Raw genomic sequence first — 27963 nt, 5'->3', positions numbered from 1 at the left:
ACCCAACACCTGATTAAGCAGGGTTTTTTCTTTTTCTTTTTGGTTAGTTTGTGTGCTTCACATGCACACGTTTTCACATCAGCAGTGATGCTCTGGTCTCCTCTGGTCCTTATGTGCAGCACCAAGTCATCAGTGAAAGGGCATCAAGAAGACAGTTACACGGAGTTTCTCTGACACCTGTGTGGAAATTGAAATAGTAGATAAGGCAACAGCTGACGAGAAACACGCATGAAATATTTCATTGCGCATTATAACAATGGAGGGGGGGGGGGGGCTCTATGAAGACGTGCATTAAGGAGCAACCTTTACCTGACTAGTATCTGTCGAACCATGTTGTGAAATCGAGCAGCTCTTGTTCCTCAGAACTCAGATGCTCGTAACTCCCCTCGTCTGAGGAGTAAGAGGAGTGAGGAGACTCTGGTTCCGCAGAGTATGCAGTGGAGAGCGTTGGTGAAGGAAGACCGCATTGAAAAGCGGCAGACACAGCATCATGTTCGTCCAAAAGCTGTTGGAGGGCTCGTATGTATTCCACGGCTGACCGTAATGTCTCAACTTTGCTCATCTTCTTGTTAGCTGCACCGTTGGGGACGTGCTGACGGAGAGTTTGAAAGCCCATGTTCACCTGTTTCACTCGGTTTCTTTCGCGCTCGTTGCGCCTGGCCACCGCCACCGGTTGTTGCTGAGGGATGGAGTAGCCGAGACTATTGAAGCTCAGTCTGCGCTTACACCGTAGTAGCTCTGGACTACTGGAGCGCTCTCTTTTCAGCGTTCTTGGTTTACACTGCTTATTCTCAGAGCTGGGAGAATTACGCTCTTTGATTGGGTTTTGGAGAGCCGCAAAATTCTCTGAAATTCCGAACGTGTAGGAATCTTGCTTAATCTGTGTCATTGTGATGATAGTTGTCTCCATCTCTAACAACTGATCCAAAGAGTTAAAGATAAAGAAGGTGTGGGTCGGTCAGATGTGGCAGCGCACCGCTCTCGTGCCCTTCGCGTGGCTCGGTTAACCGTAACGTTTCAGTTAGTTTGTCAGATGATGACGGCACCTGTTAGACAACCGATTTGAAAGAGAGAAGACGCGCACTCCTTCTTTTCTACACGCGTCCCACACCCACTCTCTTTTTTTGAGCTGTACGCTACCCCCCCAGGGAAGACTCCGCCCCCGTGGAGTTATTCTTCTGTAGCATGGGTTCGCGAGCCGGGCGCGTGGCTCAGGGGAATCCAATAAACAAATCAGCGCTCCTCCAGGCCAAGCTAGGACAATTTAAATACTGCTACTGCTGACCAGTAGTTACCTTTTACCCAGCTAAAAAAATACATGTAATGATACAATGTGTTAAAAAATATACCGAGAGTTTTGATTTTTCAAAAATCTTTATTATTCTTTATTATTTCATAATTCTGTGTGCGCATGAAGACAAAGATGCAATAAAGAACTCTGCATACCACATTTTCCTATAATAACTTTAATAAAAAGAAAAAAAAGTCAGTTAAAAATATGAAGGCATGATGCAAGTGTATTATCAAATTAATTATTTACTGTCTCAACCAACATAAAGTGAATCAAAAGGGGGGGGGGGGCATCAATCCATCTAGAATGAATTTTAATCACACGTGTTTCATATAGCCGTTTACTCAGTAATTTGAGTTTTTTAACTTAAAGTTACAGTGAGAATATAATAATCGTGCAACTTTTATTGGCCAAACGGCTCTATCTTAAACTGGAGGACACGCGATGGCCTCTTTGCTTGTTTCACAGCGTTGAGTGAAGTGGACATACACATGTTAACGGATACACAGCGCTCCCTGGAGGTTGGCAAATTATCTAACCACCGTGTCTTGTGTTATTGCTCGCAGTAAATTTGTGGTGCAAAAAAAAAAAAGATTTAAACTGTGCAAACTTTCGACTAAACGAGATCCAAAGCCAAGTTCGAATGTAATGCTCCTTGACACCGTATACATTAAATTATACATGCGACCATCCTGGAAGATATGATATTTACTTCGATTTGTCGTAGGCAGATTTCTTCCCGTGACATCCTCTGGAGTTCGAGTGTGAGACACTTGGGCCTGCGGAAAGACAAACATACTGGACGTATAATGATATTCATAAAAGTGGGAAGCAGGAAAGTACAAACGTTGTAGAAAACTGTGAGTTTAAAACAATCAAAATACCTTTCGGAAAGAGCAGCTCGGTCTGCCGCACATGTCCATCTCGGCAAGTGATTTTATCATCCCTGTTGAAACGAAGCGCAAAGAATATAGGCTAAGTAGGTAAGACATTGAATGAAATGTCAAAAATCGTTACGGTTAATTGAGTTTGATAATAATAAACACGTTTATTGTATTTACTGCGGCAAAGTATTGTTATTGTTATGTCTATACAGAGTTGTTTTACTGTAAGAGCATAATCGTACATTCAGTATAACTTTTAAGGACACTTAACTGTGGAGTCGGTTGAAATTATGCTGAAATTATTATGCTTTCATGTGCAGATTAAAACTACGTTACCCACTATTTACATTAACCCTTATCCAAAAGTAATCATGCCAAACCACGTACAGGTTAAAGATGTCTGCTCTGGAGGAATCCAGCCAATCCTGCCAGTCTCCCCACTCAAAGGAATCTGTGCAGCCCTGATGCCTGCATGGGCTATGGACAAGTTGGCATAGCCCACGCCACTGCTTGGTCAGTACTGCCAGCTTCATCATTATAACCTTAACCATGTCCCATGCTTTCTGGATCTCTTCAGGTTTAAAGAGTATGGTTCCAATGGCAAGAGCAACAACACAGGCACAAAAACATTATTGTCATTCATTGGAAACCTGGAATTTTAGTCCTTTGAAAGTATTTTAAAGCCACATTGTAAGTTTCTGGGGTGGTATTCAGCTAGAGCTTTGTACTGTTGCCATTGCCTATTTTAATCCCTAACATGGTCCTGTTTATGTGTAGTGGAGCTAAAAATGGGAGTGACAACTGTATTAACTACTAGTGAAAAGTTTACTTCGGTTCAAATGAATTTGAGTATGCATGTATAATAACCACAGCTGATTGCTCATAGTAGATGATTTGTGGTCAGCTACTCATCTCACTAAGTTTAAAGAAGACAGAGCTTTGACATAGAGATTCAATGATGTCCTAGCCACATGTTAAATCCATATTTTTTTTGCAGCAAACAATATTCAATGAAAAGCAGATAGTAGTAATCAAGATTTACTGGCTGTCAATTTACTTGTATGGAGAATGGTTTAGGGCAGAGTTACTATAAAACTAGGGTTTGTGCAGCTGTGCAGCGTCCAATTCATCATCCACACCTTGCCTTTTTAGGATGATTGTATTAATGCAACCTTTAAAAAAAATTAATCTAACACGTGAACAAAAAGTAGGTAAAAACCAGGCATAGCACGTTACACAGATAGTTTTGTTTCTTATTGGTTAGGTGGTGATGTAATTAGAAATATTACATGCATGCATGTAATTAAACACATAAAGAAGAATCTCACCTCCAATCTCAGGGTTTTTGTAGCGGATTTCTATGAAGTGGTCTGTATCACTTCGGTGTTCTCTGAGCAGAACCCGTTTCTCACCAGAGCAGAAACAGCACTCATTTAGCCCTACCCAGTGAGTTGGGTAAAAGGAACATGTCTTGACAATTAGCCTGTAACAATAAGAGTTGTCTAACTGTAAATTAAAATACCAGCACGATGAATACATCTGAATCTAGTGTCACTAAATTCAGTTACCTCTAATAGCTGGGTTATGAAATCTTTTCTTACTCTATACATTCTCTAATCTAACAAATATTGAGAGGCTGTTTGAATGAGGTATGTTTGAATTCATCAGAAAGAGGACTGCTTACATGTCACTCAAAGGAAACAATGACAAACAGTCTGGAGGTGTTGATGGTTGTGGAAAATGGTATGTGTGACTATTTTACCTATGAAAGAAGCCATGGGGAATCTCTGGGAGAAAGTACACATGCACTCTGAGGTCTTCTGGATTGTCCATTCCCCACATCTTTTCAATCTGGGTGTTGTTTGACAAGAAGCTTGGGAAAAGGCAGGCACCATCTGGATTATATATTGAAGGATTTGAAGGTTGCCATTTTCTGTCTGGTGTAAATTCTTTGGCTTCAGGGTTAAGAGGACTTGTGAGTTTGCTCGGTAGGCAAACCTCAAAGTGTTGTAAAAGTGTGAGGAGATTCCCTGCCCTCTCTTTGGTTCCAACTACCTCTTCTACCAGATCTTCATCATCAAGAGCCAGTTGCTTCAGTTCTGAACGTACGAGGATTCTTATTGCTTTATTGGTCAGAGTGGCTTTCTCTTGGAAATCCCGAATCCACGTGTCCCTATGAATGTGGAGTGCATTTTCCTGTTTGAGGACATTTTTTGGAATGGCTTCCAGCTGCTGAGCCAGATCATGCCTGACAATGGTCTGTAGGACACCAAAAACACATTTGCTTAATGGGGAGGAAGCATATTCTGGCTTTACAGCTATAATGTAGTGAACTGTGAGCCCATATGTAGAAGGTCAGAGTGTTGTTATTTTCATGTGTAGTTTTCTCAAAGTCTATAAGAGATTATTTGTAATTGCCTATTTTTTGTCTGCATCCACCCTGTATTTTTTTAACCAGGGACACATATTTTATCAATATATTACAACAATGACCATTTGGTTAACAATGACTATTCTGTAACACCCATGGTTTTGGTCATTATACAACATTTTAAATATATATTTGTGTTTTTAAGCACTCACCTTGAATAATGAGATGAGAAATGATGGTTCTACAAAAACCATGTTTCTCAAGGCTGGGATTTCTTCATACCACATTATGATACCAATCCGGTGGAGATATCGAAGAATGCAGCTCAGCTTTTCATTGTTCAATTCTTCATGTCGGTCTTTTAACTGAGCAAGAAGGTCATCAAGAGCCACAATTCCTGCGTACAGATGCCAGAAAGTGAGTTAAGCTTGACATAGAGATTGAACAATAATATAAAGTCATAAACAAATGCTCACCATGCTGAGGAATAGCTTCTTCTTTAATCAGTTTTTTAATATCTTGCTCAACTTCTTGATAGCATCTTGGTAGTGTCATTTCTATGTTAGGAAATGTGTTCTTGTTTGAAACTGTCTGCAGAATGTGGTTTAGAAGCCTGTTTATATCTTCAGACTTAGTGCAGTCCATAGGTATCAGGTCAAGAACCTATGTAAGCAAAAATAATATTAGAACAGAAAGAACCCTACTTTGAAAATGCACGCACAAACAACAAAGGCCATTTTAAATTACCCTGAAATCATATTCAGAAAGTCGGTCGATTTCATCGATCTGTTCAGAGAACAATGCAGGGTCTTTCAGATCCTGAAGAGTCTTTTTTTGCTGGGATAAATTTTCCTTCCACTCTGACAGCATCTCCTTCACCTTCTTCTCAATGTCTCTTTTCTTGCCACTCACTTCTGTAGCATCTTTGCACTCATCAGCATGGGTACCCACCAGAAGAACCACAGAGTTTGGTACTTTAAGCTGTATGTTCTTGAGCCAGAAGCTCACGTTTTCATCGAAAGACTTTGGCTTGTCCATGTCATAGCTAAAAAAAAAAAAACATAGCAACAAGCTCTTCAGGGGTCACTCAATCACCAATCTTATCAAAACAAATAAATGATGTTTTTTATACCTGCAAAGATCCACAGTTAGGATGACAAAGGCATTAGGGGTGATGAAGACATGATGGGTGAAGTAGTATTCCTCTTGCCCAGCAAAATCCCAGAAGAGGAAACGTATATTCTCTTTTTCAACGTCAAAAATTTCAATTCCCACCGTCCGGTCATCTTCACCCACAGGTTCCGGCTGACCTTTTTTCAAGCTACGGCAAAGGGTGGACTTCCCTGCCATTGACGATCCAAGGAACATTGTTTTGACCGTACTGACACTTGAGGAGCTATCTTCTAACATGGAAAAATAGCTTTTGATGTCCTTCAGACCTCCTGCACAAACCTCCTCTGGAGGCTTCCTGAGGGGATTGCCACTCGCTTTGAAAACAGAGAACTCTTTACCCTGAAAGAGAGACACTGGAAGCTCTTCTAGACGGTTCCTCTCCACAAAAAGTTCTTTTAGTCTAGGTAGACCCACCAGAGATTGGAGATCTCTCAGGCTGTTGTTGGAGATGTTCAGGTAACTGAGACTTTGGCAGTGCTTCATGTCCAATGGAAGGTCAGTAAGTCGGTTTGTGCTCAGCTTGAGAAACGTCAGCCTCTTCAGTTGTGGAAAGACATTTTCTGGTATACTTTTAATGTTGTTCTGGTTCATATAGAGTTTCTCCAGTTGCTGAAGCTCCCTGATCTCCCGAGGGAACTCACCCAGGTCATTCCTGGAGAGGTTTAGCTCTTTAAGGTTGGATAGATGGGAAATGCCAATGACATCTCGCAATCTGTTTCGCTGCAGGTCCACCTTTCTGATCCCCTCTCTGTCATTTATCATTGAAAGAGGCAATTTTTTGAGCTTTTTCCCTGCAAAATCCATCTCCTTCTGTCCACGCTGAAAGCCTGTGTGTGTATATAATCAAAAATGACAGGAGAGGAGACCAAAGTTATAGTCATGTATTAGTGTTGTTGTAGCTTAGATCATTGACTCCTAAAGTCAGTAGTGCTAAGTAAATTCTAAATAAATACAATATTTACAATTATTTATATTGTAAAGTGTAAAACTATATTTATTCGTGTTTTAAAAGCGTTGTGATCATATAGCCATATTTTGTGACACGTATGGAGTGAGTGCTTTCCAAATTACATGTTATCCCTAAGTGATTTGTAAGTCACAAATGTAACCTTGGCAATATGGAAATAGTCAGAACAGGTTTGTTTAGTGATTGTTTTTCAGATGAACAAGTGTTTTCATTTTAAAAAGAATATTTACCCTAGATATTACTGTCATCAAATAAATGATGGTTTTTCAGTGTCTTACAAAGTCTTGCTGTATAATTGTAGTTGAAAGGGACAAAATGTTTACTTTAGCAACAACGGCATAGGACTTTAACATGTAATGCAGTACATAACAGCCACAGTCTGCTAGCACTGACCTGGCTTGAGTGTTGCTCTCTAAGAGTATTGTATTCACTATGTTGCCAGTCTACACAGATGCCACAAAACGCAATCCTATACACCACATTTAGGTAGAATCGACTAGGCAAGTGGCTTTTTAAGAGGACCTCATCTTCTAAGTTGCTATTAAGAGCAAGCAGATTGCAGTTTGACAAACTAGTAATAACTACATCATACAATGCCCCTATTGTCCAAACGAATACACTTTTAAAATATTTGTTAAATTATCAGAAGAGTTTTATACTTGCCGTTTGTTAGAGCCATTTTGAAAAGAGGATTTGTCTGTTACTTCCTTCATTCACTGAATACCGGTATGAACAGAGCTAATATACTCATTCACTTCCTTACTGTGGGTTAGAGGTGGAGCCAATAGACGAAACTTAAAAATACTGTTTGTATCCCACTGTTTTCTGAATGAAAAATTTTTATGCCTTGTATTAGAAACTCTACATGATCAGGAGAACTTTCCTCCCAAGGCAAACTGCTCACTGAGATCACTTGAGTCTTCTGATCGTGTTATGACCAAATTAAATTCACTCAGTGTCATCTTGCGGTCACAGTAAATTCAAATGCAGATCTATGTAACCTCAGTCATTAATTTCAGATTACAATACTTATTCAGTCACGCATTGAAGAATAATAATAATCATGCTCAAAGATATCCACCACAATCAAAGCTTGTTACTTTCATTTACTCTGAAATCATTCCAGTCTCTGTTTCAGTTTCTGTCATATGACCCACATGGGTTAACGCCTACAGTGACGTCTTGAATTCTCACAGTCCCCATACCTTCATGGAATAAATGCTGCCCTCCTCTGGTTATTTTTGGTAACAGAACATCTTTTTGAAGTTTAGCACAGTAAACAAAAGCATCAGTACTAAAATTCAGCAGACATCAATTAAACTGTGATTATATATTATTTACCACATGTTACTACAGCGTTTATTTATTTAGACATTATCATTATCTATGAATACTCATTTCTTGTTACAGTGTATTGCAATGCAGCATCACAATTATCCAACATTCTGTACAGAATCACAATGTAAGTGCCAGTTGATCAATTACTGTAACTTTTTTTTTTTTTAATTTTAGCACTACAATTTAAAAACCAGAGCGGTTGACAGCAAATGAATTCGTTAGTGTTTAAGTGACGTATCAGGTCCTTCGTCTCTTGCTGGTAGAGGGCTTCTGTCTGCTTCCAGAAGCATTGGCTATGCTTCTGCCACCAGTTTCCTCTTCATGAGTAGGCCAAGATGACCTCAAAAGGTACAGGGGCACATGCTGATGAGGGGAAAAAAAAACAGAAAAATTAATAACAGCTAATACATGTATGAATGCAATTGTGGAAAACAACGCAGAAAATGATCTACTGACTTAAGGGTAGTTTGCCTCTATTTCTCTTTGTCTCATAGAATCAGCTTGTCACCTGATCAGAGCGGGACAATCTGACAGAGTCTCTGCTGGCTTGGCTCCTGATTCTCTCACTCGTCCTCCTGTTGGTTTGGGGGTGTCTTGCTGAGCTGGGTCGAAGGCGACAGGACGTTGGAACAACATCAGCAAGTAGATCTGTTACTTCATCTTCATAAATCTCAGCCTCAGAGTTATTTTCACTTGTTTGAGAATTACTGTCCAGACATTCCTGACAGATCCAGGGCTGGGATGGAACTGCAGTCAGTTGAGGGCTCAGACAGGTGATGTGGTGCCTTCAAAGAAAACAGGATTAAAAGAAAATAAATATTTAAAAAAAAAAAAAAAAAAAGGAAAGGAAAGAAAATGAAAATATGAAACCACAGACTCTTCAAGTCATTACACCCAGTAATCAGAGACTACCAAGGGCATTAATTTTATCTGTACAGCACTTTTTGTATTGTGCTTGTTCTAAACAATTAATGCAAAATACATGGACTACCACAGGAAAAACACAAACTAGCTACAGTCATAGACTAACACTATAGATGCAGAATGAATGAATAAAGTAATATTACACTGCACTGACCACTAAACTCATTCTTCTGCATTGACACTTGACAGATGAACTTGTTATACTTCATTAACCTTGAACAACTTAACTCTATAGCATTCTGAGTTAAGCTTCATTCCCTGCATCTGAAAAGCTGACATTCCAAAACAGCTTCTCAAGATTTTAATAAAGCAATGCAGATTTGAATGACACCTTAAATTCGTTGAAACAGTGCTTTCAGGGTTTTTTTTCATTTTTTTTAAGTAATTTTTTATGTCACGCTTGACATTGCCTGAGGACACACATAAATATATTATATATACATAAAATATTATTATGTGCTCTGTTCTCACCCAGACTCACAAACAGAACACAGAAGCATTAGGTGCCTCCGGTCACTGCGGCCACACTCCTCACAGACAGTCCATTCATCGCTGTCAGTATCTTCCTCTGTTAAGTTCTGCCGGACTGGCACTTTAATCTGAACACAGAACCCAGGAGAAAGAAACAAATTAATATCTACTTACTTGTGACTAGATTATAAGGAAGGAACAGACACAGAGAACTCAGCAAAATCTAATGAAGTTTCTTACAACATTTTGAATTTTTCCTCCAAATCGTTTCCTCTTGTAAAGGGTGTTGAATTCTTTTCGATCCACTGGACAGGTATTTGAGTTCTACAGGGAGGATGATATATAGTTGTAAAAGTAAAATATGCACAGTTCTGCATGCAACATACATACAGAATTTTTCAAGAGAAGGCCTTCTTACTTAGAAAGCTTTTCACATACAAATGTAAACTTTACATTGAACATATCCACTAAAATTAACAGTATTTTTACCCAGTCAGTTTTAAAAAGTTAATTACAGGCTGTATTTTATAACAGATAGATTTATCATCTTAAAGAACCAAATCTCAAACAGCTAAAACTTTCCCTGTGTCTCGTATAAACTGTACTTTTGAACAAATGTTGTATGTCAGTTCATATATTTCAAAGTTAGAATAAGCCAGATGAGGAGAAAATGTGTCTGATAATCATGGTAGTTCCACTGCCATACAATGCCAGAGTGTGGCAGTGTTGAACTGTAATGTGTTATTCCCACAGTGTCTTCTGTGACAGGGGCCCAAGGCCAGTGCTTAATGAGAGCATATCAGCTAATTAACATCACACTCAAACTTTCAGCCTTCACTGTCCTCATCCATCAACAAGGCTAAGGGGCTGTAGCAGGTGTCAGTTTCAAGGATGGCTGGTTAATCATGCACCTCAAGAAGTGACAGAAGACAGAAACATACAAATAAACCCTGGTTCTGTTTCCTTTCAGTTGTCATACTGACCCAAATACAATTGTGTATGTGGGTCAGACAATGCAAATTTAGGAGCCATCAGTACTAGTACTGAGTATGTAATGGCAGGATATTTCAGGTATGTGCCTTTTGACCAGACAGGGCAGCTAGGGAGCAGGGCTGCAAAATCCTGTGGTTTCATCTGATAGTCCAGGACTAGAACATGCTCAGTTTTGGACATAACCATCAATATTTAAGCTTCTGTAACAAATGTTTTGAGAGAGAGAGAGAGTCACAGTCACTCACCTTGACCCACTCTAAAATGCACTCCAAGCAGAAGTGGTGCTCACAATGGTCAGGTGAAGCCACTGCTTGCCCAGTGAAGGTACTGAGGCAGATGAAGCATTTGCATTCATCAGTCACAAAGTCCATATCTGTACATTCATCTTTCGAGCTTGCCGTTTCAATATCACCCATTTAAATTACCTATTCTACTTATTGTTTTTACATGATTTGTATTATACTACAGCTGATTGCCACATACACGCTTTTAGTTGCGAGCAGCTGTGAACTTCATGTCGTCGTACTGCGTAAAGAACTTCTTTTCAGCGCACACAACTCCAGACTAACATTAAAACTCCTTCATTCCAGCAGTGATGTTCTACAGGGCAAGACCCCGGTTGCTCAACTGTAAAATCTGATAACCTGGCATTTTTAACAATCCTAATAAGACTAAGGCTAAAGGCTAAAAGGCGTGCAAACAGGTACCGTGGAGCTACAAATCAGGTACAATTTTGCTTGCCCCACACTCATTCAGTCCTTGAGGTACAGGCAAGAGACTTATCACATAGTTTTCTTATCTGTTCCACTGGCCAAAGCCCACGCCTTTAAATTTAATAATGTACTTCCCCGATCGCATGATTTTCAACAAGTAATCTAAAATATTTACAGAGTTCAAACAACAGTTACTGTTAACTAACCCACCGTTGTTTTGCTAATGTTTTGAAGCTGGCATAGTCCCACCCCACTTGAATTCTTGACGTTTTCGAAGACCATTGGACAGGGAGTTTACAATCGAGGAGCCCACTTCCTTGGGCATGTTCTCTCTGATTGGCTAACACCACCAAGGAAGTTATTTTAAAATTCTTGGAATGACGTTAGAATTACGATTTGTAAATTTAAATTAAGCATTAAAACGAATCACGAAGTTCAGAATACATTAAAAAAATGAAAGTAGAGCGCTTAAACGTTTTCAAGAGGCGTTGGTGTTTATTAGTTAGGCTGGAAATATCTTCCCAAAATATTTTTGATGATGCGTTCCACTAATCCATATAAAAATGCTCATCACATAGCGACTAGCAGCTCCAGCAGAGCTGGCGGCCAGGCAAGTCCTAAGGAGACATTTCCGGAGTCCGTTCATTTTTCAGTGTCTTCTTAAAGGAACGTCTTAGGAACAAAGAACTTTTTGGGAACAATGACAGCTCCCACAAATGAAAATGTTTGAGAGAGAGAGAAAAAGAGAGAGAGTGTGAATGAGTGAGACCAATCTCTGCCCTGGTCTGGCAATTGGAACAATGGGTGGCATCACATCTTTCAGTTTTAGTTCTCCATAACGTATTTATAATCAAGGATAGTATATGAACAATATATATCATTCTAGCATAGAATATATCAGTATTGGCTTTTGAAGTTATGTAAATTCTTATTAAAATTATTGCACCAACCTTGATGTAAAAACGATTAGAGTATTAATACATTTACATATTGTTTTAACAACCAAACCATTATCATTTAAATATGTGTGAAAATAAAAATTAACAGGAAGCCCACAATTTACAATCGACTGTATGATTTATTATCATTATAACTGAATAAGAACAGAAAACACATTTGACACAATGAGAATAACATTAAAAATATCTGTAATCTTTTTAATTTTTTATTACAAACATCATCCTTTTATTTACATGTATAGATTTTCCTCAAATTCGATCTACAAATATCATGAAATACGTTAAAAATGTAAATGAATACTCGACACCATAGGGTAAACACTGACACAGGTCATAGAATGTAGAATGGACAGGGAAGGACCGATTCCTTGTGCTATCGCCATGAATTCTCTCTGGATGGCAGTGCTGAAACATATACACAATAGCATTTAAAATTTACCTCTGGTTGAAAAATGAAGTACCTGTGCTAAGAGTTACATGTACTGATTCCATCCTAAAGATGTGCCTGAACTAAGTTATCTATTCAATAACCCCTTATTTATGGAATTATGTTAAGAAAAGTGCCAGATAAGGAAAATCTGAAAACCGAGTGAACTGCAAAGTCAATAAGACTTGTGAGATGGGAGAGCAATGCGTACCATAGATGTGTGAGAGAACTATAGACTGTTAACAAAATAAAGATAAAATACTGTAAGTCTGAGAAGGCCCAAAAACAATAGTAGAGAAAAGAGGAGGAACATGAAGCATTCATATGTGGCTTGAAGAGTTTATGGTCTTGTAGGCACTCAGAGAAAAAGCCTGAGCAAGCAGAGATATGCAGAGAGACTGGCAGGCAGCAGCAGAGAACTGGCTGTCTACCCCCTTACACATACTCACCCTCATGATGGAGCCTGGACACCAGTGGGTTTTGGAGGCTGCGGTTGTTCTCAAGAATTTGCTTGGCAGTGGTATGAGGGTTAAATTCCAAAACAGAGGGCTCTGATTCTATGAGACAATAGAGGGCAGCAGAGCTGTAAAATCAGCCAAGTGCTACATTCAGTCTTAATCAAATGCCAACAAAATGACTCATTGTTGGCGGTGAATATTTAGTTGCAGTTCCTGGTTAATCAGTAGTCACGTTCTGTTCCTGAGAAATTTGCATATGGTTTTGATCCACAAGTGTTTTAACAATCTATACTCCTTTGCATGTACTGATATTACTCAACCTCTCTGCAGAGGCTTATTTCAAAGGTAATACGTGCTTTCTCTGGATCTTAAGTTTAACTAAAGCCACCCTTTAAACCTTTACAGAATTCAAGTGCTATTCAAGTGCTTTTATGGTTGCTGCTACGTGTCCTGTGAATCCTATGAACTACTCAGGTGTGTAAATGCAGATCTTCCTTCCTAAAGTCTTGGTCCCATTCAGATCTCCTCCATAGCCTATGGAAATTTTGCCTTGCCAGTGTCATTTGAGGCATGCTCCCTAGTTATCTCAGTCCCGTAAAGATGCTTTGTGACACTGACCCCTGGAGATTGAACTGAATTCAATTTAGCTGTGTGTTTCATTTCATAACATTGTAGACAGAGGACAGACTAGTAGAGATCTCCTCCTAGATCATCACTTATCGCATCAGTAAGCCATTTTCATACCATCATCACTCTGCCCATCTGGTGAGAGATAGTCTAGGTCTGGCTCATCTGCATACGGGTTTGGCACAGCTGGAGGGACTCCAGTCTGCTGGATAAACTGCTGCAGGTTACACTGACGAAGTTCCTTATTTAGCTCATCCAGCTCCTGACTTTTAGCCTGTGCGACAAAGAGAGTGCTGGTTAGCAGTGAGTATTACAACGTGTTAGAAATACACCGCAGAATGGTGGTGTAGAGGTTAGCACTGTTGCCTCGCAAGAAAACATTTCTGGGTTTGAGTGCTGGTGATGGTTCCTCTCTTTGTGGAGTTTGTCTGTGATTCTTCCTTCAGCACTTGCCGAGATCAGGTATTGGTTCTGGGCTGTCATATTGTGGCTACCCACTCTTAGGAGAAAAATTTCCCTTTATAACTTAACTGAATGTAGCATGGGTCAATGAGTTTCCAGCACTGTGCTGGTGTTCAGTAATGCAAGTTTGCAAGAGGTAATACAACAATTTATCTGAGGTGATTTTCAGTGAGCTTATGTGATACTACTGGAGCAAGACATATTTGAGGCCCTTTTGTTTCTGTTGCCTGAGTACAGCAAGTATTTAGACAAATGGTTAACATTTCACACCCACAGAAATGTAAACTTCCATCCATTGTATAGCAGTGCTATTAAATATCATGGCAAAAGAATGTACATTTGTTAGTAGCATAATCAACATTTCAGTGTTTCTATATCCGCATCATAACTGTCCCTAAGCTTACAAATAAATTATTGATTGCTGTGATTTTAATGGGACAATTTCGTTATCAGTTTTTACCTTAACAAAAGGATAATTATGCGTCAATGTTTCTGTTGTTTGCCCTCATCGCCTAATTATATGACACATTTTAGATGTTTCAATTGAAATTTGAGTGTACCACACAGAAGCATGAACATGTGATTGGATTCTGGATATCACAGCCAGGCATTAAAAGAGTGCTGTGTGTCAGTGTGAAGAAGTACAGTGTTGCCCTGGGGTAGGTATGTGATAAAGCAGATGATGAAACAGTTTTTACACCATGCTCTTAAGGGCATTTAGTCATGATGAGTATAGTTCTCTCAATTTAAGCCAATATTATTTCAGTAACACGCTTAACACAATAAATGATTGTTCATAGAACAACTGATTCATTGAAGAAAGAAAGTGATGCTTACATAGTGTTGCCATGGGACAAAGTTTAACAATAAGTCTCAACAAGTAAAATTGTATGATCAGAGCTGTCTCTAAACTACCTGTGTGTGTATGCATGCGTTTTTACGTTTACACTTCCAGGTAGTGTAATACGTAATACATAGTGAAAACATGTACAACTAGTTTATCTTTCTATCTGAGCTTACTTTTAAAAGGCACAAATGTCTCTGAGGAGATAAAGCTTGTAAACTGTAACAAAGAGGATGACTGATCCTTGTCTGATTATGTTTAAATCAAGTGAACATGACTGATTCACACTATGAAACAAACCCTACAACTTATATAAAGGCCGCAGCCGCATCTCTTACATGTTCAGTCCTTACCTCTAGTAATTGCTCAGTCATCTCCAGTCCATCTTCTGTCTCTCTGAGAGACATTGCCAGTTCCTCTGCTTGATGGTGTACTCCGTCCAACTCACCCCTCACCATCCCTAAAGACTCCTCCACCCTCATGGAACGCATTCCATTCTTCTTGCCATCTTTGCAGAGTTGGATGTCTTCCTCTAGCTTCCCCATTTGACCGCTGAGATCATCAAGCCTGTGGTTATGTTCATCAACAGCAGAATAAAGCTCATTTAGGTGCCTGAGCATATTCTGTTCTTCCTGGGTCTCAGCATTAAGCTCAGTCTCCCATTGCACCCCATGTGCCAGTATTGCCTCATTGCGCCTGAAAGACTCTTCAAGAAAGTCCAGCTCCTCCAGGGCAGAAGGGGAGAGCCCTGGAGGAGGCTGCTCCAAAGCCCATACCTCATGATCTAGAGTCTCTAACTGGTCCTTTAGAGCTTGCAGCCTTTCTTGCTGATGAAGGACCTGCCTGAAAACTTCCTCCTTGGAAGGTCCAGTCAGAGGAAGGGAAGACGGAGGAGTGGGAGATGCTCTTTGCTCCTGAGAGTCTTTGGATGCATTTCTAAAGTACTTCATACGCGTTTGAGGTGAGGTAGAGGGTCCCAGGTTGAAAGTGAGGGCCTTTTTAGGCTCCTTGCGTTTTGGGGGTTCTAAGTCATGGGACTTGGGCAGGTGAGGTAATCTCTCTGTGTCAGGCTCCCCAGAACCGCTTGGGCCAGTGCGACGGAGGATGAACTGGACCTCATGTCCCAGCTGGCCCAGTTTGGCCAGTGACTCCAGTGGGCGTTCATTCGCGAGAAGCTGTCGTTCTGTATCCCTGAGTCTCTGGACGAGAACATAGCGACCAGTTTGACCTGGAAAGCACATCAAAACAAATACTCATTTTGTGCTCAAGAGAGAAAAAAACAATCAGTGAAAGAGTGGAGAGAGGGAGAAAAAAAGAGAGACTGTTCAGTAGAATTTCAAAATTATGCAGACAGAATCATATGGACAGATAACAAAGTCCTGTGTGAAGAGATATACAGTACCTATAGCCTGGGCAAGAGCAATGACCACGTCCTGACAGGAGGTTTCTTCTGATAGGCCGCAAACCACCCGCAAAACCCCATCCACCCACACCTTCAGTTCCATCTCTTTATTTCAGTCCCACCCAATGTTTCTGTACATGCTACTGTCAGTTCCCTACAAAGGAGACTAAACAAACAGAGATACTAGCATGAATTTTAAATCAGAATATAAAAACAAAAATACAACCATCCATCTTAAATCAAGAAAGTTAAGAGGTGAGAACTAAGAGTTACTACGCACAAGTAGAAATTTGCTGTGCTAGATTAAGTAGCAATGGAAACTTGAGTAAGCACAGGTGTAAGACTCACAGGTCTTATTTGGAAATGGAATTGCTTATATTACCAAACCTGACATTGCATGTGTACATTGTCATGTGACAAGTGATACTCAAATGCACGGTTTATCTAGATTGATCAGCCATATCTTATGTGTACATAACAGGTAATCTGTGACCATGAATTGGTCTTCCTGAGAGAAAGGGTTTTTAGACATTTCCATAGTTCAGGTAGTGGTGTTGACAATCTTAGGTATGATTCTGAGGAATGCAGGCCAGCAGGTTATGAACAGAGGACAATGTGTTAATTCTTCCCCATGATTTCAACACAGGAAATCTGACTTACTCACATTTTAAACAACTGACATGCTGCCTTCAGGGCAGTTTGGGAGATCGTGGAACATTTTTAATCAAGACATTCAACTGATGAGGCTTCAGGAGTTTGTTAATTACACATTTTTAATTAGTTTTTCTGTTAGCGTTTATATTACCACAAATTCCAACTGAGATCTGTATACCTCTTTTGCAGAGGGCACTTGGCAAAGAAATGCTGCTCTAAAAAGATAATGATACAAACTGTACCAACCAAAAACACACTAAATCACTACACAATACCAGGTCCAAAGCTCTAAGCCTTGGACCTAGGAAGCTTAATTTATAAGGGAAATGTAATAAGGAGCTGTAATTTTCTGCGGTCACTGTGGACAAATAATATGGAAGTCAGCAGTTAATTACTCTACAAGTGAAGATGAACCATTGTTTATTTCTACAAACAGAGATACCAAATCCAGCTGCTAGTATAGCAACAATGATGAACGAGTGGTAACATGGCATTTTTCAGTGCAAGACCATGTTTGTTTTGTTTTACAGCTGGTGCTGAAACAATGATATTCTCTCTCATGTATGCCTAAGGTGAGGCTACGTCCTAAAGAAACACAAGTCTGACCTTTGTGATGAAACTCTACACTGTAATCCTACACTAGTGTAAAAGTAGTGGTGAATATTTTCCCTATCTTAATCATTCCATTCACAAGGTCTAAAATGACAAAAAATGTGTCAGGACATGCTAAACTGGTCCAAGGCATTTTTTACTCTTAAAGCACTGATTATTGAAACTGGTGTTGGACAGGAGATGCCAGCCATTTTTTCATTCAAACAGGGCTGTCCCATTATAAAATCAAATCAACACCCTATCATTCAAATAGTACAGTGTTGCAAACAAAAAGGGTAAATTTTAAACTAAAAAAAAAAAACAAAAACCTTAAATTCACGTCACAACAAATCATTACGTGCCATCTCTGCAAGTCAGATCTGTCTTAGATATGATCATTATCAAATATGTTTAGCTCTGACTAATTGAGACTAATTGGGAAAGGTTGGCCTGTATGCTCTAGCCCATTTATCTTATGGGCAGAATAGTTCAAAGCCTAAAATGATCTTCACACTGCATATCTGACAGGTTAATATTCCCAGTGTTCTCATTCTACTCGAACCGTATGTCACTTATGATAAATTGTGGAAAAATACTTGCGTATGTACTGAAATACGAGTAAAGGTTACGAAATGTGTGAGCTGTGTTGTACTGTTTGATGTAAGACAGCTCAGACAATATTTAACCAACATTCCCCTCCACTGTTTGTGGAACAAGAGAAGGAGTATGTGGCAACCAAATAAATGATTGAAATGTGGCAAATGTATTGAACACTTCCCCCTAGACTTAATACACCTTTTTTCCATGAAAATCATTTGGAACATTGTTTATTTATTTTAATACTTTATCCAATCACTGGTAATAGGAATTGAGTATTAACTTCTACAATAAATTTTGTAAAGCCTTGAATTATAAAGCTCCAAAACCCTGCCAATCCGTAATGTGTGAATTGGCTCAAATGCGACCCGTGAATGCTTCACTCCATTAGGTAAAAATATTTCAGCAAACCACAGACTCTCAGGCTGAAACTGTACACATAGCTGATACTGGACTACAGTCCAAAGGCAAATATGACGTCACTCTTGGAATGTTTAACAGGAAAGCTCTTTCAGTCTCAAGGTTGAACAAGAAATAGTATAAGAAGAAATAGATGTTCTCACTCTCTCTCTCTCTCTCTCTCTCTCTCTCTCTTTCTTTTTCTATCTATCTATCTATCTATCTATCTATCTCAGCGCGTGAAAAAATACATGGATTCACAAACTAAGACCAAAATGTGAGTTATTACAAGAATTAAATGACAATAACCAGGACACACACAGACACACATCATCTCCCATCCCAGTTCTTCTACATATGGTAAATACAGTCCCTATCATGTCCAGTCTCTGAAAACACACTTCACATACTTTGTCTGGTTTCTCTGTGAGCACACGTATGTAACTCAACAAAGGGAATTAAAGGCATTCGGCAAATCCTACACAACAATACAGAAAAGGAAGTCAGCCCTTTTTTATATTATAGATTGTCAGTTCTTAGACGACTGGCAGCCTGTGACTTTTCTAAGATCATAAGATCAAAGGCTCATTATTAAGCATGTTGTAGGCTTGAATCTGAAAAGCTGCATGTAATTACAGACCTCACACCTGACTCAACATAACTGCTGTTGATTAGGCCCTAGTGTGTGTGCGTGTGTGTGTGTGTGTGTGTGTGTGTGTGTGTTTGAAAGAGAGAGAGTGAGAGAGAGAGAATCTGTGTGCTAAGAGGCTGTGTCTGTGTCTGTGTGCACATCTCAAATAAAAGAGACATCTCTCCTGCTGATCTCCCGTCTTCACAGAACCTCAAAGAACAGCTTTAGAAGAGAACCTGTCTAAGCCTCTTGTTTAAGGCATGTCATAGGTGAAGTTTTAAACCCTTAAACTGAGACCACAAACGCAGTGTACTCAGGTCAGGTCCACAATTAAATAAAGAAAAATCAGTGGTCATTTATGCACTCTGATGTTGAATCATTAGCATTTGAATTAAATAAAGAAACAACTGCTATCTGCACAACAACATTCTTTGAAATAGCATGTGCATGGCCACAAATGAAAAATTACTCTCTTATCGTCTATTAATCTTCACATGCCATCTCTGAGAAATACTTACGGCTGCAAGACCTTGAACCTGCCACTGTAACTAGAGATTTTCCCAGAACATTCAGTCAAGACAGAAATCAGAGCTTTAGCACACATGATAAAAACGTACTACAAAAAATATTTATAATAAACAAGACAAACTGGTTTAAGTTCTTCCTTCCTGCTGATGATATGTCTAGTACCCTGAGGTGTCAAATTATCAACACGTTTTTCCATACCTGACAATTTATCTGAAGGTCATTTGTAAGATTAGGTAGTTTCTAACTGGGTAGTTTCTAAATTAGGCAGTTTTTAGTATTATTCTACAAAGGAGAGTACTGAGTCAATTAAATACCTGTGGTATGCAACAATATCCCCAAAAAAATGTGCCCTCAAAATGAGACGATCCAAAAAATGTGTGTGTTCCACTGACAAAAGAACCAACCCATTCCTGTCTCATCAGTTTTTCACACACACATTAAGTTTAACAGGTGTAGTTTAAGGGGTGAAACTGCCCTGAGTAAGTCTTAAAGCAAATCCCAGCTGCTATCACTGTGTGCAAAGGGAGGACCTCTCTCTCTCTCTCTCTCTCTCTCTCTCCTCTTTATATCTTTTCCTCTCTTTGGTATGAGTGAGGTCAATCAGAATGCAGGAAAACAATGCCTAGAAACTAAGCAAGCAGCCTTTGGCATGTAGTATTTCAGGTGGTTCAACCTCAGACAGCCAACCGGTGACACTTAGAAGTTTACAGACCCTTAATAATCAACCAAATGAAACTTCTCACTTGTCTTTATCATGGTCACAGATCAAATACTATTAAGCTGTGTAACTGTTAGAGACACAGACAAACTCCAAGACCATTTGGTGTCAATTCTTTCTCTACACTAACTATTACATATTAGAATACTGTGATGTATATGGTTGTGTGTGTGTGTGTATGTGTGTGTGTATGTGTGTGTGTGTGAGAGAGAGAGAGAGAGAGAGAGAGAGTGGGAAAGAAAACAAATAGAGTGACTAAAGATACACGAGTGTTTCAAACACAAACAGATAATTAGGAGCATGCAAATATCTGCACGTTCATAGTGATAAAAGTATCAGAAAGAACAAAAGGAAATGTTTAGTATGTTTAGTGTGGTTACTTCCCAGAGAAAAGACATGCACATAAAAAGGTGTGCTGCGTGAGTATAAGTAAATATACTTAGAAATTTTTCTCTGCCCTATCAGCAATCAACTTCAACAACAGATTAAAGTCCAGCAATAATGGCACACCTTGGACTGAACCAATCCCTCACGTTCATTGCCAGATATCAGAACTTGGTGGTGTGTGGGCTGCTAATTCTTGCCAAGGCTTATTTCACATGAAGCATAATGAATGATGTTTGTGTTCATGATGAGTCATGAGTCGATTGCTGCTATTTCACGGACATTGTACTTTAACATTAAAGGAAAACATTTTATCAAGCCAACAAGATGACCTTCAAAAGCCTAAATGTCTAATGAAATAACCTACCAACCCATTTCCAGCTGGCCTCTAAAATCCCAGTTTTGAAATAGGAAAGTCGTAAAACTATAGACACTGTGTTGGCACAATAATTGTGGGGGAAAAAACAGGGTCCAGATATTCCAATAAATTACACAGTAACAGAGAGTGTGGGTATCCAGTACTGGAGAACACAGCTGAAATGTCAGTAACGTGTATGCTACTTTTATTAAAACCATCGTAAGGTAGGCACAGCACCGTTTAAATGTCTTGATCTTGAAAGCACCTGATTTAAAGTAAAGTCAACACAGAGGCTTGCACAGGACTGTAATGACACGCCTGAGGATTTATCAATGAACAACATGTTGTTTTTTCATAGATGAATGAGAGAATATAAGAACTTCAAATTGTCAAATGCACAGATGTCAGACCTGTGACTAACAACTTAACGCTAACTGTAGGCATTGCCTCAACAGGATTTTGGTCAAGCGTATGGGCATATGTGTTGGACCAAAAGTCTGTGTGGACAGATAGCAAATTTTAACTCACAGAAAACACTATGCGAACGTATAGGAAAATACACTAGAAGACACCTGAAACACTATCAAGTAACCCCAGACAAGCACAAAATTTGACTAAGCAGTGTGGACAGATAGTATGTACAGGAAAATACACTTGAAAATACCTCAAACTTTATTTAAAGACTATATACATGCACAAAATCTGAATAACATGAACAACGTAACTTTCTCAAGTGCTTAATATATCACATAACACAAAAAACAACATTAAACATATATAAAATACTAAAAGTTAAGTTAAGCTTTGCGACAACATCTCTTTAGCTCATTGTCAACAAAATAGTTTTAAACAACAGGTGATGAAGTGTCCTCTCTGACACAAGTGAGTCTAGAGTCACACTATTTACTCTTAGGTTTTACTTAGGACTGAGGGAATTACAGTGGAAAATCTGGTACTCCCTGATGCAGACTACACAGAGGAACGAGATAAACCTGCTGTTCTGTCTGAGAGAGTGGTTGTATTTACCTTTGAGTTGAAAGCTCTCTTCCATATGTGAAGCTTTCCTGATACCATCCTGAACAAAGCAAACAGAAACTAAGTCCTCAGAAACTATATGAAGAAGATAGCGTTGATGTGAAAAATCACAAATCAGAATACTGTCCTGAAGTGGTGATGTTTAGAGTGTCTATGTGTCAATGAAAAGGAGAAATGGCGATCTGTACGCCTTAGCCTCCAAACACTGTCTCAAAGCAACTCCCTCTGTGTCTCTCTCTGTCCCATGATTGCATTCCATAACCTGTCTAAACTCCTCCCCCACACCAGGTGAAAGGAGTCCTCTCTCTCTTTCTCTCTCTCTCTCTCTTTCTCTCTCTAAAAATTTTTGAAAGTTCATGTAACATTTGGGTGACTTTAAAAGATTTGCCAGTGCATTGTGCTTCTGAGATCATGCATAATCACCCAGAAAAATAACTGTTCGAACTGTGTTTACTTTGAAACACTAGACCAAATACAGCTGACATGGCAGAATGTCTGTGTCATCTGTGTGTGCGACTCCAACAATGTTGCCATCTGCCTGTATGTATGTTGAGCTTTCACTTCATCTCTGAATGGTAGGTATTTTATTATTTAAAGTTCTATGTACATGTGCACACATATATCCTTATGTCCTTATATATGCCCTATATCCTAATGTCCTTATATGTTATACATTTATTTTATGAACCTAAATCTAACATAAATGTTGTCAGTGTCACTGACTCTGTAAATGATATTTCACAAGGAAAGCCAAAGCTCATGAAACGTCACACTTTTGCTCCCTCTGTCAATTAAATTTCCATCCTGTAAAAGTTTTGCTTAACTTACTCTACACCGCTCTAATCTTTGTTACATCGATGGCAATTAGGCAGTCAGAAATACTAACAAAAGGATGCCTTTTCAGAACCATAGGCACTTTAGGTAAAACACAATGCAAATCACACTGGCATCACATGTGAATAAATTATAGCACTGAAGTTACTACAGTAAGGTAGTTTTTGATAAATCTACAGTAGGCACAGCCAAATAAGTTGTAACGACTTCTTAAAACAATTCTTAGCATTTCCTTTTGGACTATACTTTCCTATAGTGAAGTCTACCTTACTAAATATGTGCTCTTCCAGCCTGAAAGCAGGGGATATATGTCTAGTTTAAAATTACATTTTGTCTGATTATGATGTTTGGTCCAGGGAAATTCTTAAATGCTAACTCTCCTAAAATGCCTGCCTTAATATAAAAAGGCATTTAGACTTACACAAGGGTGAAGATGATTGAGGAAAAGTTCGCTTATGTTTGTTCACTATGATTGGCCTGAGTAACTCCTGACAGTGGTAGACCACAAAATTCTGGACTGAGTGGGTGGGAAGATGTGTTTGTCAGATGTGTTTGTCAGTGGTGGTGACTACATGTCTGTGCGTGCTGAAGTACTTTGGCTTTGGAGCAACCCATGATGAGAGTGACCTTTTGCAAACTAATCAGACTTGTATTGTCAATTTGAGGACTATCACTTATTTAAAGCAATATAAAATTATTAGTTGCTCTGGCTCCATTTTATTTTGTAGCTATGTGCCTAATAACTCCATATGTCAGATAATAACCTGGTATGTTGATAACACAGTAGTCACACTGTACTTGCATATTAGATGAAATACTGAATTGACATGAAGCATTACCTAAGCATGCTATATATAAATACAGGAGCAATATTTTTCATAGGTTTGAGCAAAGAGTCTGTGCTATTTTGTGTCATGTCTCAGTATTTGTAATTTATTCACACAAACGCTTTGAATGATGCACAAAACAACTACTTCAAAAAGTATCGCAATCTATATTAAATTTATCCAGACCTAATTTTCTTCTAATTAACAAATCACATACTCTCATGAACTATCTAAGTATTTAATTTCTATTTGTCTATTACACTACCCAATGTACAATATAAGTTTACATTCTAGACACAAATATAAGCCTTTTCTTAAAGATGCTAGCATCAATGCACTCACCCCTCTTAACTCCTGGTGAACACAGTAGAAAAGATTGAGTGAGAGAGAGAGAGAGAGAGAGAGAGTGCAGATATAAATGTGACTCAGCCGGCATTGTCAAATGGGTGCAATGGAAGTAGCACTCCCTGTCTCCTTGGTGATGGATGCTTTTTCAGGGGGATCGACCAATAAAAACGCCAAGGGCAGCCACACAAAAGGCCATGTGACACCATGGCCACATTTTATTATGAGAAACGAAGAAAGGAAGGATTAGCAACGAATGGAAAAGGCAAATTTACTCTGGCATTATCTCACTGCTATTTGTTCTGATAAGTACAGTGTTTTTTGAACATTTGAGCTAAGAAGTCTATTGAAATCGCAGTATGATGGTGTGGTCATTCATATGTCAAATTACTTCAGGTGACAGGCATGTTAGTTTCAACTGCAATCCTTGTGTATGAACATACGCAGTTTAAACTACAGTAGGCTTTAACGCTGAGTATTGTGATAGTGTTGCATTGCACATTTATATTACATGGTACCAACAAATCACTTGTTATTAGACATGCAATTTTGCAAAGACAAGCCAGTTACAGTCTCGGTAACTGACTTGCACTCAGTTGTTAAACTGTAGCAATTAGGTTGATAGTCATGTTTTAGCAACACCTAAATTTAAGTGTGGACTCTTGTTTTTCATACACCTTTTTTGCAAGTTCTGACTAGTTTGAGTCATAACTCTGCTTTGATGCTGTTCTTGTCAGTATGACTGAGATGTTGGAATCTTTGTCTGTGCTTGTTAGTGAACCTATAATTTTACACACAAATTTTAAGCATTAGCTTGTACTTCACTGACAAATGTTAACTCCCCATACTTTAGTTGCAAGGGCAGATAAAAATTTGAGACTGCTGCTCTCTACTGGAGGATTTAGCTAGTTTAGTCAGTCCTCAAATGAACTGAGCATCAACAGAGGAACTGAGAAATGTGGAAAGGAAATAATGGACAGTCCTCTGAAAAATAAATAAATAAGTTATCCATGTTCCACTGAGTGCTTAACTGCACAAGTCCTTCCATTCTATAGGGATAAACATACAGCAGAATTAAATAAAAGGAGAACAGACATTGTTTGGACCTAATGTCTGTTTGAGAACCTCTAAAATTACTTGACTGCATAATTTAATTGAAAATGCACAGTGGTTTAGGTATGGTTAGATATGGCTGAGCCTTCTTGCCTGACCCTGTAAAAGCATCATAATGGCTTGTTCCATGCTCCCAGCCTCTAAAATGTTTGTTAGTTTATGAAAACTCAACATAGATTTATAATAGTATACTCAACACAAAATCAGCTGGTCAAAATTTTGCTATACCCAGTTCAGAGACATAAATATTTTTAAAAACCGAATACTGTAGGATACATTTCCCGCGTACAGTTTTTTCCCCCCATGTTCTCCCTCCCACCTTCTCTTACAAACAGTAGCCAGAACAGCCTCTCCTTGGCATGAAAACATCACGATATAGGCTATGTCAGTCATCGTAAAAGACTCTTGTAGATGTGTTATGTTCTTGTTTTGCTGTCCCTCATGGTGACTCAAGGGACATGCCGTCCATCACGAGAATTTCATCTCAACATCGATCAAATCTGGGCTACCAGAAAACATGAAAGGAATGCGAATGCTTCCCTTCATGGGTTTCCAAAAGACTCCGAGACATGATGTAATTTTGAAAGTGTCTCTTTCACTCTCCTGTGTGAAGAGAGGAGTTATTGTATTATTTAGTAATTGCTTGCATTGATACGAAGATGATACCATATTGTTTAACTTCTGAACCAATAATAAGCTGCTGTAAAGCTAAGTTGATCTAGACGGCGGGTTGCAGCGAGTTTGGGCGTGGGCTGCAGCGCCAGTCTCCCAGTAGCCTACACACACATTGTTCTGTACCATTTCGACCTGACCGGTTTCGCTGTGCTCAAGCTTCGGTAAAGCAGTATCGAGAGAACTATCGTAACTGGGATGAAAAAAACAAACACGTTTCAGTAATAATGAAAAGCTGTAGTCGACAATGTTGTGTGGGTAATTAAGGGACTGAAATCATTTCATGTTTTGAACATATTTGACGCGTATCTACAGATTAGCCTAGGCTACTGAATTGCCTCTCAGGGAACATCGCATTCTGTCCTCGAGGAGAACACCACGGATTTTGTGAGTATTGATTATTTGTATTTGAACATATATTAAAAGGAGTGGACAAGAACTGTTGAAATGAATTTGTAAAAATAAAAAGAAAGAAAAGAAAAGAAATCAAGACATAGACTTCAAGATTTCATGTGGACTGCTTGTTGCGTTAATTATGCCGAACATCCTTTTTGCAAATCAATGCGGATTCGCATTACACATTCAGTTATAATAGAGGACGATGACATAGATCTATGACTCTTTCTAGAAGCTTATTTGAATCACTTCGAGTCACTTAAATTAACCACTGTGCTTTCAGTTAATTTTTACTGTACTATACTTTTATATGCATGAATGGACAAGGAAAAGGAGTGTCTCTTCTTTTGTTTTTAGAGATATTCATACTTCACCCTCACTAAAAATGATTACATTGTTTACTAGCTGCCATCTGAGAAATCAATACGGGTGATGTCATTGTATGCTGTTGACTTGCGGCCTGGGGAATGGCCTAATTGTATAAAAGAGAAATGGGACTTTGGTCCGGTCGTTTGAAAATGAAATAAGAAAATAAACATTGAGCACATATATTGTTTTCTGTGTTTCAAACAATTGTTGTGAACCCCACTCCAGCCCTCATGGTAGCTGGGCCTCACCTCAGAGTCCTGACTGACTCACTGGTGAATGGCTGCCCTGTATGAAGGTAACGCCCCGTCTCAGTGCAACAACCACTGTAGCTCTTACTGCGGAAATGCCGGTAGGGTATTGCCTACCCCTACTAAGATTTAAGGTACTATGTGGTGTTGTGGTTTGTCGTGGTGATTCTGTCGGAGAGGACACTGTCTCCAACTTTCCGGTAACCATTCAGGCATCACATGTTAAGAATATTCTGCCTTTCAGTTATTAATTCCATAAATCTCTTCCATCGGCTAATTCTGGTTTGAGGTAGCGCAGAAGGGCACAAAATCCAACAAGCTGATATCTGTAAGCATCGCCTGGTAACGATACCTATTCAAAATGTGCTGACAGTATGTTACGTCGGCTTACCTGACGGATGTGCACAAGTTCGGTTAAGTAAGCTAACTACTCAACTAGTTAAGGTATTTCATCTCTGCGATGACCAAGTTGTGATGTGGGTCTGCATAACTCTCCGTCATTGAATCATTTGTATGTATTTGTAAAGCAAAGAATCAGGGAAACTGTTTCGTCCTAAGACTGTTTTTATTTTTTTTATGACATTAGTAATAATATTAATACAAAGAGTTAAAGGGTGTCTGTAGTTTAAGCAACTAAATATCTGTATTAAACTTTAAGTCTATGCAGCTTAAAGAAGTCCCATCGTTGAGAATAATATTCCTGAGGACAGGGAGGTGTGCTATGCACTTGTGAGTATCTTTGGTTCCAAGACATAGCAGTACCAGAAGCAGAGGCAATGTTTGATGGGGTACTGTCAAGGAGGTGTGTAAAGAAGACATCTGTTTGCATAAAAATCACTGTACAAGCACAAGTACCACATTTTGCAAACCCAACCTTGTTTTATGCCATGTAAAAACAATAGCCTACCTCTGTAATTTCCAGTTTATGTTGTTTTTTTTTTTTCCCCCACTATCTTTCTT

General features: G+C 39.0%; 3 protein-coding genes across 3 annotated transcripts; all 3 read right to left on the bottom strand.

The window, feature by feature from the left end:
• Positions 1-313: 313 nt before the first annotated feature.
• On the bottom strand, positions 314-910 carry ascl1b (achaete-scute family bHLH transcription factor 1b). The gene has a single exon (XM_030766859.1). It carries the CDS (start codon positions 908-910, stop codon positions 314-316), a length of 597 nt encoding a protein of 198 aa, XP_030622719.1.
• A 1080-nt stretch (positions 911-1990) lies between these two features.
• On the bottom strand, positions 1991-6523 carry LOC115830135 (malignant fibrous histiocytoma-amplified sequence 1 homolog). The gene is made up of 9 exons (XM_030794184.1): positions 5679-6523; positions 5294-5591; positions 5023-5209; positions 4759-4943; positions 3938-4434; positions 3518-3658; positions 2563-2769; positions 2176-2237; positions 1991-2070 (listed from the first exon to the last, which is right to left on the bottom strand). The coding sequence occupies exons 1-9, from the start codon at positions 6521-6523 to the stop codon at positions 2000-2002; spliced, it is 2493 nt and encodes an 830-aa protein (XP_030650044.1). The 3' UTR covers positions 1991-1999.
• Positions 6524-12371: 5848 nt separating this feature from the next.
• rassf7b (Ras association domain family member 7b) lies at positions 12372-22403 on the bottom strand. Its single transcript, XM_030764740.1, has 6 exons — positions 22191-22403; positions 16305-16470; positions 15256-16130; positions 13714-13870; positions 12961-13068; positions 12372-12489 (listed from the first exon to the last, which is right to left on the bottom strand). The coding sequence occupies exons 2-6, from the start codon at positions 16405-16407 to the stop codon at positions 12458-12460; spliced, it is 1275 nt and encodes a 424-aa protein (XP_030620600.1). The 5' UTR covers positions 16408-16470; positions 22191-22403; the 3' UTR covers positions 12372-12457.
• Positions 22404-27963: the final 5560 nt, after the last annotated feature.

Source organism: Chanos chanos, chromosome 2 (genome assembly GCF_902362185.1).
Source record: "Chanos chanos chromosome 2, fChaCha1.1, whole genome shotgun sequence".
Classification (NCBI taxonomy): Eukaryota; Metazoa; Chordata; class Actinopteri; order Gonorynchiformes; family Chanidae; genus Chanos; species Chanos chanos.
This window is presented reverse-complemented; position numbering and strand designations above follow the sequence as displayed.

Coding starts and splice junctions, on each gene's coding strand:
- ascl1b (XM_030766859.1), bottom strand. CDS start 910: ATGGAGACAACTATCATCACAATGACACAGATTAAGCAAGATTCCTAC.
- LOC115830135 (XM_030794184.1), bottom strand. CDS start 6,523: ATGGATTTTGCAGGGAAAAAGCTCAAAAAATTGCCTCTTTCAATGATA. Junction 3,659..3,937: donor CCCCATGGCTTCTTTCATAG/GTAAAATAGTCA, acceptor TTATTGTTACAG/GCTAATTGTCAAGACATGTT. Junction 2,238..2,562: donor AGAGCAGACATCTTTAACCT/GTACGTGGTTTG, acceptor TCGTTTCAACAG/GGATGATAAAATCACTTGCC.
- rassf7b (XM_030764740.1), bottom strand. CDS start 16,407: ATGGAACTGAAGGTGTGGGTGGATGGGGTTTTGCGGGTGGTTTGCGGC. Junction 13,871..15,255: donor TGACTGAGCAATTACTAGAG/GTAAGGACTGAA, acceptor TTTGTCGCACAG/GCTAAAAGTCAGGAGCTGGA. Junction 13,069..13,713: donor AGATGGGCAGAGTGATGATG/GTATGAAAATGG, acceptor ATTGTCTCATAG/AATCAGAGCCCTCTGTTTTG.